This window comes from Micrasema longulum, unplaced genomic scaffold (genome assembly GCF_059751315.1).
Source record: "Micrasema longulum isolate JH-2025_06_02 unplaced genomic scaffold, ASM5975131v1 h1tg000588l, whole genome shotgun sequence".
NCBI classification, from domain to species: Eukaryota; Metazoa; Arthropoda; class Insecta; order Trichoptera; family Brachycentridae; genus Micrasema; species Micrasema longulum.
In genome coordinates, this window is record NW_028277784.1 from 493,624 (window position 1) to 506,672 (window position 13,049).

The 13,049-nt window shown below is 31.6% G+C and overlaps 1 protein-coding gene across 4 annotated transcripts in view; it reads right to left on the reverse strand.

The window, feature by feature from the left end:
* Positions 1 to 13,049, reverse strand: part of LOC148280366 (uncharacterized) — a 28,634-nt gene that overhangs the window by 2,735 nt on the left and 12,850 nt on the right. Inside the window, exons 1-4 of one of the 4 annotated variants that reach the window (XM_088228507.1) lie at positions 7,334 to 7,375; positions 5,491 to 5,618; positions 2,794 to 2,919; positions 1,886 to 2,089 (exon numbers count right to left, since the gene is read on the reverse strand). In XM_088228507.1, the coding sequence (XP_088084633.1) occupies positions 1,886 to 2,089; positions 2,794 to 2,919; position 5,491 (331 nt within the window). In that variant the 5' untranslated portion in view covers positions 5,492 to 5,618; positions 7,334 to 7,375. The other 3 variants (XM_088228506.1, XM_088228505.1, XM_088228504.1) reach the window with 3 other exon arrangements.

Genomic DNA, 13,049 nt, shown 5'->3' on the forward strand with positions numbered 1-13,049 from the left:
GATTTTTTAGTACAGAACCCCAGTTTTACGCTTTTTTCCCTGTGATGAACGTCGGAGACATTTGCAATCCGCACTGAAAACTGGCAGCTTAAGAGTCTGAAGTTAGTCTTTATTATTGTATCAAATTTTTGGTAGAAGAAATTTGCAATTTTAGTTGTGTTTTTGAAGACAGTTTATTGTATTTTGATTATATTTTTATAATTAAATAAAATTTTTAAGAAAAAAATTATTTGGTAAATTATTTTATTTTAGTACCCTCCATTTAGATTTTCCCTCAGCATAATTTTTTTTTGCTGGTCCCTTAAAAAACGTAATTTGCGGTTTTACTGTACTTCTAAAAAATGATTTTTTTAAAGCTTTTCCCTCACCATGTAAGTAATAATATAATTATTATTTGGATCAATTTTAATATATAAGTTCTTTGTTAATTTTTTAGAGCATATTATTATTGCGGTGTTTCAATGAATTTGATACTTCAGCTGGTAGTGATATATTATTTTGCATTTAGAAAGTACAGTACAAAACATTATGATTAAATTCGTTATCTTGTTATAAAATGAAAACAAGTAACATATTATTATAATTATATTTAGTAAGTAAGAAGCGAAATTGTAACATTTCTTGAATTATGTATATTGTAAATTATAGTAATCTATTTGTACGTTTAAATTATATTCATTAAAAATAAGTTAAGATTCTGAAAAGCAAATGTTTATCGTTAATGGACTACCAATAATTATTTTACTACATGATTTCTTGTTTTTCTGAATTCTTATACTTTCAAAAGACATGGTTTTAGAATTTACTATCTGCCTCACTTGGTAAAGTACAGGAATTAAATATTCTTATCAACCAGTATCAAATTACATGTATAAATTAATATTTTAAGCACTAACTCTGTGATTTTCCTTTTTCAACAATTAAATTATACATTCAAATTGTTTAAAATCACTTTATCAAACAAAATCAACTAAAAAATTTATTAAAACATCTCCAATATTGTTCCATTCCTGAGAATATTCAGTATGGATGTGGAATATTGAACAAATGTTAACAGATGTGTCTTAACACTTATTTAGTGAAATGTTTTGTTCAATTATGGTAAGATTTAATAATATTTAGTATAATTCATTTTTATGCCTTTTAATATCTGCATTCTTATATTTACCCAAATATTACAATTTTGAAGCAATACTAAACTAGTAGTAAAATGTGTGGTAGAAAATGGGAATCAATTTGGAGTAGAGCAGGATTCGAACCTTGGATCTCTGTTCGGTGAGTCCACGATGCAACCACGGGACCACAACAAAGGAACAGTCGTGTTACAAAATCATTTTAATAATTAAGTGATTTTAAAGAACATAAACATTAAATGCATAGTTAAATTGTTCGATGAATATAATACATATTATCTCATGAAAACGAACACTTTGATTTTGACAACTCATTATTTATTTACTTACATATCAGTTTGGAGCCTACACATGCTCCTATATCGAGGTATAATTGAGAATTGAATTTTATTTCAATTCAATTATACCTCGATGAAGGAGCATGTTTACTTCCAAAACTATTCAGCAATTAAATAAATAATATTTTTTAAAAAACAAACTGTTTTTATTTTAATTGTATAATAAATAACTACTAAGTTAGCGCTTTAAATACAAATTTTATAATGTTTACTTTTATAATAGATTAAATTTTGTGTAGTTTTAGTTAGTGCAATTACAATATAATATGTTTGTATGTATGTATGTATGCTGGTGATATCTAATTATAAATTTCCGGGAATGGCTAAAGTTAGTCACTTTAGTAATTGCCACCAAACCTTTCAGCATCTGCAGTTAGCTCCATGAAGCAAATGATAATGAAATAAAGGTTTTACTCAGAGGGTCGAAGGTGCCGCCCTCACCTGGCACATTGGCTGTGTCGGGGCATGCAGTGTACTGCACTCCACAAAAATTTTTCTCCACCCTGATGCAGATGCTATAGTCTTGATTTGATAACTGCAAACCCCCAACAGGATCATAATTAAATGATTTTAGCTGTCCTGAAACTCCCGTGTGGTATTGTAAACATCCTTCTTCAGCTGAAAATAAAAACATAAAATAATTAAGAAATTTATTTTTTTATTCAAACGAAAACATCTTTGGGCTTAGTGTAAATAAACTTTTTTCTGGGCAGTGAATGAGTCTGATCCACCTCACTTAGAAGTAAAATATTCATTCAGGTTAATTCAGGGTAGTTGGGTTTAGTAGGGCGTATGTAACACATTTTCACATCGGTCGTGCGGTCTTAAGTAAACACAGTTTTTAAAATTATTATTACTACTATTATGTGATTGAAATAATTCAACAATATTCAAATTTGCATGTTATTTTGACACTACTACAATATTTATATTTTTAAATACTGGCTTTCTATTTTACATGTTGTATTGTGCGTTCACTGTGTCACCCTTTCCGAGGAGTTGTTCCACAAAATTGATTTATCATATTTTTTAAGGTTATTGTGGGAATCTAACTGGTTGTCTTTCTATCACATTATTGATAATTAAGATAATAACAGATATTGTTCATATTATTATGGAGAACACCTTTAAAATGCATAATTAGCATCATTCTCTTATCCGAACCTAATGGAGCTTAGAGCACTTTACTACCAATAATGGTATTTCTCGATCATATTTTTTGTTATATGAAGGCAAGATAATAACAATAAATAATTGTTGAAGGAAAAATCTGTACAGGTTTCTTAAAACACTTTTTTAACTTTACATATTATTATACATACCTCTGTATATAGTACTGCATGGAATCTGGGTAACTTTAACTTTCCAGTTTCTTTGAAAGGATGGACCACTTGTAACAAAGGTAAGAGTTATAGGATTGGTAGTTCCAATTCCAGCATCAATGTACACTGAAAAAATATGTATTTAATGTATTAAGGAAATTATTTACTAATAGATGGAAATACTTTTTTTAAATGTATACCAACAAATTTATACCGGATATCATCAATACTATTTTACATATTGTGAATTTCTCAATTTAAATTATAATCGCAAAATTTAAAATTTTAATATGCGCAAATCCAAAAACGTACATTTGATCAAATTCGGTAAAAGCCATATGAATTATTACTTCGCTTATACTACCGAGGGTCAACCGGGGAATAATAGTCCGGGAGGTAACGTTATATTTCAGGTTTTGTTTTTATGCCTATCGATTGTTATCTTTTTCGATAGATTTGGTAAGACTAATAATTGAACCATGCGTCAGCTGACGTACCCGCAGTGGATGTGGGTGTGAGAAGCTAGAAAAGTGATGAAAAAAATATTTTAAAAAGTAATAATACGCCGGTTGAAACTTTTTTTGTAAATAGTTGACATCGTAATGAGTTTAATAAAATCGTCAGCTGCATAGTGGAGGGGCATTATGCGTCAGCTGCTTGCATGAACTTGTAAAAAAACACGTAAAATAAAGTAATAGTACGCTGGATGAAGTTGATTACTGTTTTCATACTTTTAATTATATTAACAATCATTTAGTTAAATTTCATCCATCGTAAAATTACTTTATTTTGTGTGTTTTTTTATGAGTTTATGCGAGCAGCTGACACATAATCCCCCCTCCACTATGCAGCTGATGATTTTTTTTCAACTCACTACGATGTCAACTAAATATAAAAAAAGTTTCAGCCGATGTACTATTACTTTACTTATCTATTTTTTTTTACCACTTTCGCAGCCTCCCACATCCAGACCTACCGCTACTCGAGCAGCTGACGGTCGGTTAACTGATTAGTTGTACAAGATCAACTATTGATATAAAAATCAGCCGGCTTAAAATGACTTTTTCATTTGCAACGCTACCTCCCAGACTAAACTTGAACTAAAACCAGACAATTGAAGATATGGGTGGATAAATAAATTGAACATATGGATCTGGGGTTAAAGTTTTAATCACCAGTACAATTATTGATAAAAAACACCTTCATTTGTTTTCAAATTCATTTTTCTGCTATTTTTTATGGTGTAGTGTAAAATCTTCATTTATGTATAAAAAAAAGTAAAATACAAAAAATTTGCAACAACGCCTTCATCCATTCATGTCTTCAATTGAAAAACAGAAAAACATGTTAATATGCAAAATATTTCGGGTGTAGGATTATATTGTGGTTACTTCAAAATCAGAATTTTTGAGTTACCGACTAAAACACATATTTGTATCTTTTCCTCCATGAGTGCTACAAATAGGCAAGTCGTAATGCATTTAGATAATATTATGATAATTTGAATGCACGACTTATCTATTTTTTTTCAGAATTCATTGAGGTTACACAAATATGTTTTTAGTGGCTAACTCAAAAATTATGCTTTCGAAGTTACCTAGCTGCTGTAATACCCCGCGATATTATATGAAAATAAGAAAATGCATTTTACTGTTTTAAAATTATGCACAACATATCGCACCTTTAGGACGAAAACGACTCAACTCAGAAAATCTACTTTTTGGGAAATCGCAAAAGAAGAATGTAAATTGTGACACCTTCGTATTTTTCAAAGTAAGCACCAAATTTTGAGTAAAAAATTATACCGAAAGCTTTCCGCTATGAATCTATGAAAAAAAAGCGTAATAAAAATAATAAAAATAATAATAATAATAATAATAATAATAAATTTATTATAAGTTTAAACAAGATATTTATTTAATGAGTCATAATTGGGTTGAAAAAAAAAACAAATAATAGCATTTTGATAACTAAGATAATGACATACTTTTTATTAGGTCAGATCAGGTCACCAAACACATGTTTTTATTTATTCACTAAATGACATAAACATAAATAAGTCACTCAGATTATCGATAATTTCAATAATAAAACGACATTACCTTAAATAAGTCACTAAGTTGGAATGAAACAATCACTAAGCTAAATTGGTCATTTTATTTTTTTTTTAAATAAAGCAAACATGCCATTCATATCGGAGTAAAATCGACTCAACACAGTCACTATATGTTTGTCTGAGTTGCGTCCTTCACACAGCAATATGAACACAACACTATTTGCGTCACTTCCTTACTGACACAGAATCTAAAATCTCTGAGTAATAAAGAAACCAATGTAACAGTTTTGTCCTATTCCTATCTGAATGTTGCATTTTTTTTTAATGCAGAAAGATGGATAATGTTCATAGAAGTCGTTTTATGATCCTAACTAATTTTAATATTTTTTTGAGTTAAGTCATTTTCATCCTAAAAGTGTATATTATGAGCAAATTATATTAATAACAAGGTGCAACGCAAGTATAATAAACACGAAATGTCGCAAACATAGATTGCATCTGTGTGTTTGAGGGTTGCTGATGCGTTATATATAATATGAAAATGAAAAACACATTAATTAGATCGCCCTGTAGGAACAAAGAGTTAATACCATACGTATTGAACCAATGTAACATAAATATTTGAATGTGTTTGTGCTCACTATGATTTCCTTGGTTTATTCCACATATGGCTGGAATTGGGTTGCCACCGGATACAATAAACTGGTCATTATTACAGATGTGATTCACAGTCTCCGGTCCAGTAATTTGAAACTGATCAAAGTCCAACCTTTAACATTCAATATCAATTAAATTACCGAGAATTTTTGCAAAAAGTGTAATGGAGTGGACGAGTGCAGAAATACCTCGTTGCGGAGGAGCTAAATTTAGTGGACGGTATAAGTGAAGGGAAGGTTGCGCAACTCCACAAACCCACTGATCATGCGCGGTCCGTTCATAGAATGCATGGAACCATTGGTTCCCCTACATTTTGGCAAATAATGTTTATAAAATATGTAGCATATTTAATAAATTAATTATCAGTCATATTACCTTACATTTAAATTACTATTAACAAATTATGTAATAAGAATTTGATTAATAATCGAGATAAATTGTGAATGAATTTTACTATCGCCTTATAAAAATATGTTAAAAAGCAACATAACCTCTCGTACATCCATTTACCAGCGCTGTCATGCGCGTACTGATCGGCGCGTACTTTCTACTGGCTGGCTGGATATCGATTTGAAGAACGATCGTGATGGAAGCATATTCGAAATTCCGTTCCAGCGCTGTACTGAACGCGCAATCCGGGCGCAGACGCAGACTTCAATTCTCACTCCGCAACGGAAGCAATCGAAACATATCGATACATTATTTTCTATGTAATTTACATACGACGCGAACGCAACGCCGCGCTGCGCCGCGCTGCGCCGCGCAGCACAGAGATGCGATTTTGGTATTTTGGCGCTGGACATAATAGTTTAATTATTATTTTGTGGTAGAGTCGAAATACAAGGTAAAATCTAGAATTAAATTCAAACATTACATCAATATAATGTTGATTTTTTATAAGAAAAAAGTTTATAATCTACTACATATGTTGATTTTTCGGGTTCAAATAATGATTTTTTTTCCTTGAAAAGTCGTGTTTTTTAACAAGATAATATTTATTTTGGTTTCACTGCATTTTAGTCAAATAAAATGTAATGTCACAAAATACTTTGCAGTTTTTTGTTAGTGAAGTTGGTTGATTTGTCATTATAATTTATTACTAGATATGTTAAATTATTGTTTTTATTTCTAATCATATGTTTAAAGTATTTAGTTTGTCTTTAATTTCTTAAGGGCAGTGTTTATTATTATATACAAATTACTTATATATTAATTGCTTCTCTAATCAAAAACCCCACCGCACGCCCTGCCACTGGCGTATTGAATAGGGTTGCCGACCCTCCCGGAATTCCCCCGGAAATTTGCTATCAATATTTTAAATCCAGCCAAAATCTCCCGGGATTGATTGCCGTATGGTGATTACTGTTTTTTGCGAGAAGTTCATGAAGTTGTGGTGGGCGAAACAAATGAGATAAACGTTGGGTATTTTTTTTTAATTTGTGAAGACGAATGCGGGAAAGATATTAAAATGCAGCATTTATTAATCAATCCCAATCATAAATGCTGCGGATGAGCGTGTTTTTAACGTAGTAAATGACTTTTGTCAAAAAGTCTTAATCGGCTCAATGAAATTGAGATAAAATCAGAAATACAGAAACTTATTTTTCAATACCTACATTTTATGTATTCTATGATGTTTGAAAGTTATATGTATAAATATCTGTCAGTGATAAACTGTTATACCTACATTCAATCTAGTAGAAAATGATAGTGTTTCGAAGGAAAGAAACATCATTAAAAATTGAGATATTGAATCGTAAATTTCTCGATCTTCGAGTGCAATATTGATAATATAATTTTGAATTTTTTGACAGTTATTATTGTTACCCATAGATGACAGATTACACCAGAGATTATACCGAATACAGATACACGTCAATACACGATTGAAATACACTACAGACTACTAAAGTCTGTGTTTTTTAACGTGAGCTCCCATGTAAACAGACAAAATGGCCGAAATTCACGTGATCGAATATGGCCAGTTTTTTAGTCGAAACTATTAATATCTCTCGCGCTCCTTTAAAAAAAAACTTTAGGAGCGAATATTTTCCAATAAATAATATGTAAAAGAAGAAAGAATATTCAATTAATTATTGATTTAAGTTAATAGGTATACGTGCAATGCGTAATGCTATAGACAATTTATTATGCCAGACCAAAACAGAGATTCGATAAATCCTTATGGGTGGTATTATTGTGATGTCAGCTTCGTGGCTTATTGGTCAGCGTGCTTGTCTACCATGCAAGAGGTCTCGGGTTCGATTCCCGACATGTATGAAATAAAACATTTCTGTAAAAGATTTCTTTACAGAAATAAAACATTTTTGTAAAATATTTTTTTACAAGATTATATTTCAAAGTCCCTGGACTGGCACATGAAGCGTGAGGCTAACCATCTTACCTTCATGTAATAAAATTGATCGTGATGCGCTCCGATGGGTGTACTGAAATGTAATGAAATAATTATGATGATTATTGTGATAAGGCAGTGTCCGGGCGGATAAAAAATACAGTTTACTACGTAAAATTTTCAGATTTTTCATAAAGAAGCTAAAGTTAGCTAAGTGTTCGTTAATTTATTCCTACATTAGCAATATAAAATGGCAAGTCTGATACAACATCATCACTCTGCTGAGGACAAAATGCTTATTTTTAATGAAAACTTTTACCGATAAAACCTGTAAATATATTAATCACTCTTTTCGACACGACTTTGTCTTGTCAGATGACCGAATGCACGACTGTCGTTAAAAACAGTAATTAGCACAAAATGCAAAAGTATAGTGAGTACTTTAAGCTCCATAAAAATATTTTTATTTCCCTTTCTGCTTAGTTATCAAAATATAAAAATAATGTGAAAATATTAAAAAATTTTAAATGCCGGTATATTTTTTCTTACTACGTCAAAGATGCCGTGTTCTACATTAAATCGGGTGAATTAAATAACTGGCGGTTATATGTTAACCATATTCTGGAAAAGGAAAACAGCATTATTTTTAAAAGAAAGTCTTTGAATAATATTCAAATGTTCAAGATATGCATTAAAGTGTTTTTTTTTACGGAGAAATAAAAGTTGCTGTAATCGGCTAGTTCCTAATTTTATTAGGAATGGGCTGGACACGCTTTATCGATACTTGTTTTTATTTTTCGAGTGAAATCAATCGCTAACGATGTTCCTTTTTCTTTTTCCATAAATACTGTTGGTATAAAACATTAATATCGATAATAAAATATTATTGTAGGCTGTACATAATCACTTATATCTTTCATTCACCATTGGGTAAAAGCCACGGGTTAAATTCCTGAGATGGCCAACTTAAAACAATTGTTTAAAGGGTCAAATCACCCTGTAATATTTTATCATTATTAAACTAGCACCTGCAGCGTAAGACCGATCGCCTTACTTTATAAGTAAATGGTTGCGATTAGCTGCATTTATTTTATCTTACATCGCCTTACGTTCCATCAGGTGCATATAAGGCTGTGATGATGCATATAAGGTGTAAATAAGGTGCATATAAGGTGTAAATACGTGATTATATAACCACGCTTTCTGTCCCGGTCTCGTGTTTTTGCGTGGTTTACCAGCTGTCTAAAAATGTGTATTTTATTGACATCTAGTGACTTTTATTAGTACTTTTTCGTCGCTGATAAACTACGTGAAAACACGTGACCGGGACACAACGCGTGGTTATTATAAGCATGTGTTTACACGGCTCCGGGATACAAAGCACAAAAAGGGAGCGAGACCCTGTATGTGTGCGAACATTGCAATGCGGCTCTCCATAAAGGCTTATGTTGGCAAAACTATCATACAAAAATGTTTCATATTGTTTTAAATAAATATGAGAAGTTTCAATTGATTTATCCAGTATTTTTATAATTACAATTTAAAGAAACCCTTCACAAAGCAGGAAATTTCACAAAAATGGGCCGGGCACAGAGTAAATTCTATGTGTATTCAGTCGGTGCTCAAAGTGTTCATACGTTAATAATCTACAGTTTGTCACAAGTTTTTTTATATTTTAAATGTATTTGTAGAAACAATAATTAAGCAGTATGGCGTTCTATCCTCCCTGCCTACTCTTTTGTAAAAACATTATGATGACAATATCCTAAATTATTTGTTAAAGCCTTATTTTGTAATAGTGGGTATTCGTAGTTATTATTAAATATCTATATTTTTAATAAACAAAAATGCAGCATGCAGTTATTGCAAAACAATAGGAAAAAAATAATGGTTATTGATTATTTGAAAGTTTCAGTTTTTATAATTTAATTTATTAGATCCATTGTTAGAATTATTTTCATTTCGATATTACGCACTTAGCTAAAACTGTAAAACTGACCCATGGTTCGTTTTACAGAGCGTCTAGACAAATATGGCCGACATCTAGACGTTGCTAGCATCCACTGAGCTCTGAGCTCGTGGTGTGCACGTGGACGGAGACCTAGTCTCGTTGAACAGATAATACATTGTTATTATAAGTCATAGAAACTAAAAACCATCACAAATTATAAAGAAACGATAATCTTGAGTCTGGACAGCTGAGCATAGACAAATAATAGCTACGATCAGAAAATCACGAAATGTAATTTTATTACAAAAATTTGTAGAATTGAAAATGAGGAAGATTAAATTTTAAAAATCAGTTCGGATGAAAATACGACAGGTTATAAAAATAGCAAACTTGCCGACACAGAAATGCATTTTCTGATACTTATTCTTTAAAAAAAGAAATCGGTTCAGTTTAAGTGTAGGGAAAAATCGGCATGAGAGACCTCGATTTAGTCGATATTAGTTAGGCACAATCGGTCCGATGTGCAGTTGTCTTTTTCGCATGTTATTCGGAAGGCATCTGCGAGAGAGTGACAGAAAGACTATATTTAAATACCTATTTATCCAACCTCTCTACCACTGCATATCCTTTTAAGCTGGCGATCTAAGTGGATGCTGGCACAACTTGGTTGTAAGAATATGTGTTAAGAGCCCTGCACTTGGGTAAGTTAGTTGGGTACCAGAGACTTAATGTTTCGACAGGCACTCACATGTGTGATCATTGTTGCGTGGAGCTCTGCTAGGAAAACAGGAGCGAGGGGAAGCTTGAGAAGGGTATGGAGGTAGAGAATATTTGAAGGAATATTTCATGTCCATGTATGAATTGGTCCGAACAGTGTTATTTAGATGGATAAGAATATTAATGTATCACATTCAAGTTTTATTGAATTTGAGTTAAATGGAGAGATAAAACAGCTTTCAATATTGAAGATTGTAATTGATTGTGTGGATATCCAAATTTGAAATCCTTACTATGAACATTTTCACAATAATAAGAGATAGGTTATTTTGTAATCCAATCACTATTGCACATTGTCAATAAGTAAACAAATAATTATAAACTGTTAAGGGAAATTTTAGTGAAAGCTTTTAAAAACACACCACTTTCTAAATTTCATATGCAGATAAATAAACATTCATATTCTTCCACAAAGTTGACACTGTGGATAAGGATAAAGATTTTCTTTTAATGCTTTAACATTTTTCCATAAACTAAAATGTCAACAAATGTTTCCTCATTACATCCGAGATCTTGCTATTTTTGTGATCGTGATGAGCAAATTTGACTGTATATTATACTTTCTTTTTTGACTATTTATTTCAAATCACCCATTTACAATAAAAATATGTTAATTTGTTTGCAGTGAAAACATCCTTGGATTTTATTAAAGGTTCTTGCCTTGATCAACTTGATTCAATAATATTCTTACCCCCCCATTTATAATAATTTATCAAATTCAGCAAGAATGAGAATAACTATTCAATCATTTTGAATATAACTGATCATGCATTTAAGTCTCGGAATAATATTAATAATAGCCCCTAGTCCCGGGCACCCCTTCAATGGGCAGAGGGTGCGATGAATCTCCCCGCTCAACATAGTGAAATCAATGATAAGAATTGGAAGTTGGAATGTCCGGAGTATTTGTGCCGATAAAAAGTTTGATAACGCAACGAAGGAGATGCTTAGACTAAAGTTGAGTCTTCTTGGTATAAGCGAGCTAAGATGGACAGGTACAGGGACACATAAATATAAAAATAGAAATTTGTGCTACTCTAGTAGCGACCCACAGGATAGATCTCGAAGAAATGGAGTTGCTGTCTTTGTAAAAAAGGAGTTTACAAAGTATGTTAAAAACTTTGCACCCATCTCGGACAGAATCACGGTATTGCAACTATTGGGCCAACCATTTAATATTAATATCTTGCAAGTATAAGCACCAACTGATGAGCCCAGGTACGATGATGATGTTTAGAGATTCTATGACTCCTTAGAGAGGATATTAAATGGCTTGAAATCAAATGAGGTCAATATAATTATGGGAGACTTTAATGCTAAAATTGGAACAGGAAAATGTGCACACATCGACGGTGATTATGGCCTCGGGCAGAGAAACCAGAGGGGTGATAGGCTGTATGAGTTCTGTCAAGATAGAAATATGGTCATAACTAATACCTGGTTTAAGTCACCAAAAAAGAGGTTATATACATGGAAATCTCCTCAGGATGGTGTTGAATTTAACATAGTTAGAAACCCGATAGATTATATTTTTATTGATAATAGATACAAAAACTTTATTAAAAAAGTAACAACATAGCCCGGAGCAGATATAGGCTCTGATCACAATCTTCTTGTGGCAAATATGACCCTGAAGCTCAAAGTCTTGACTAAACAGACTACCACTAAAAGCATATCAAAGAGTCCAGACCAGAATGAGATGTGTGGAAGAGTTGTTCTGGGCAGCGCAAGACAGAGAGGCCTTTTTAGAAGTGATTGCCAAAGTCGGGGATACCTGATATGGCACAAGAAGAAGAAGAAGGTTGTTTTACACTGTAATATTTAACTGTCCCTGTTAAGATCAGTAAGGCCGATCACCTTACATTCCTATAACAGATTATCGAGATACGCTGCATTTACTTTACAAATACAGTACCCTATGCACTATCAAATCCAGAAGAGGTTTTATGATGATGAATATTGAACTATTTAATTTATTTTCAAAATTGTAGTCTTTAGTACTGGTAGAGTTATGACTCAACAATAATTTACCATGTTATTATGTCATTCGAGCCAACCATTTTATTGTAGAGTTCAATATGACAATATACAAGTTGACAAAACAATTTATACAATCATAATCATAATTGTATTTTGGATACCTTATTGTGACATAATGTACTTTTTTTAGATCGTGACAATTTTAAATGTAAAATGTCAGCATGTCAAGGTTTAACTGCAATTACACTAATGTTTGAAGTTATTATTTGTACGAGTATGCGAATGTATACACTAATAACGAAATAAGTATGTAAAGTAAATTAAATTACAATTATCAAAACAGTATCCATCTAAAACTGATATTAATATTACATATACAGACAGATTTAATATCATCAGATAATTTATTATCCAACAGGGAACACAAAAAAACAGTTAAATAATTAGGTCTCCAAAATAAAATTTATGTTGTGATTCCAATG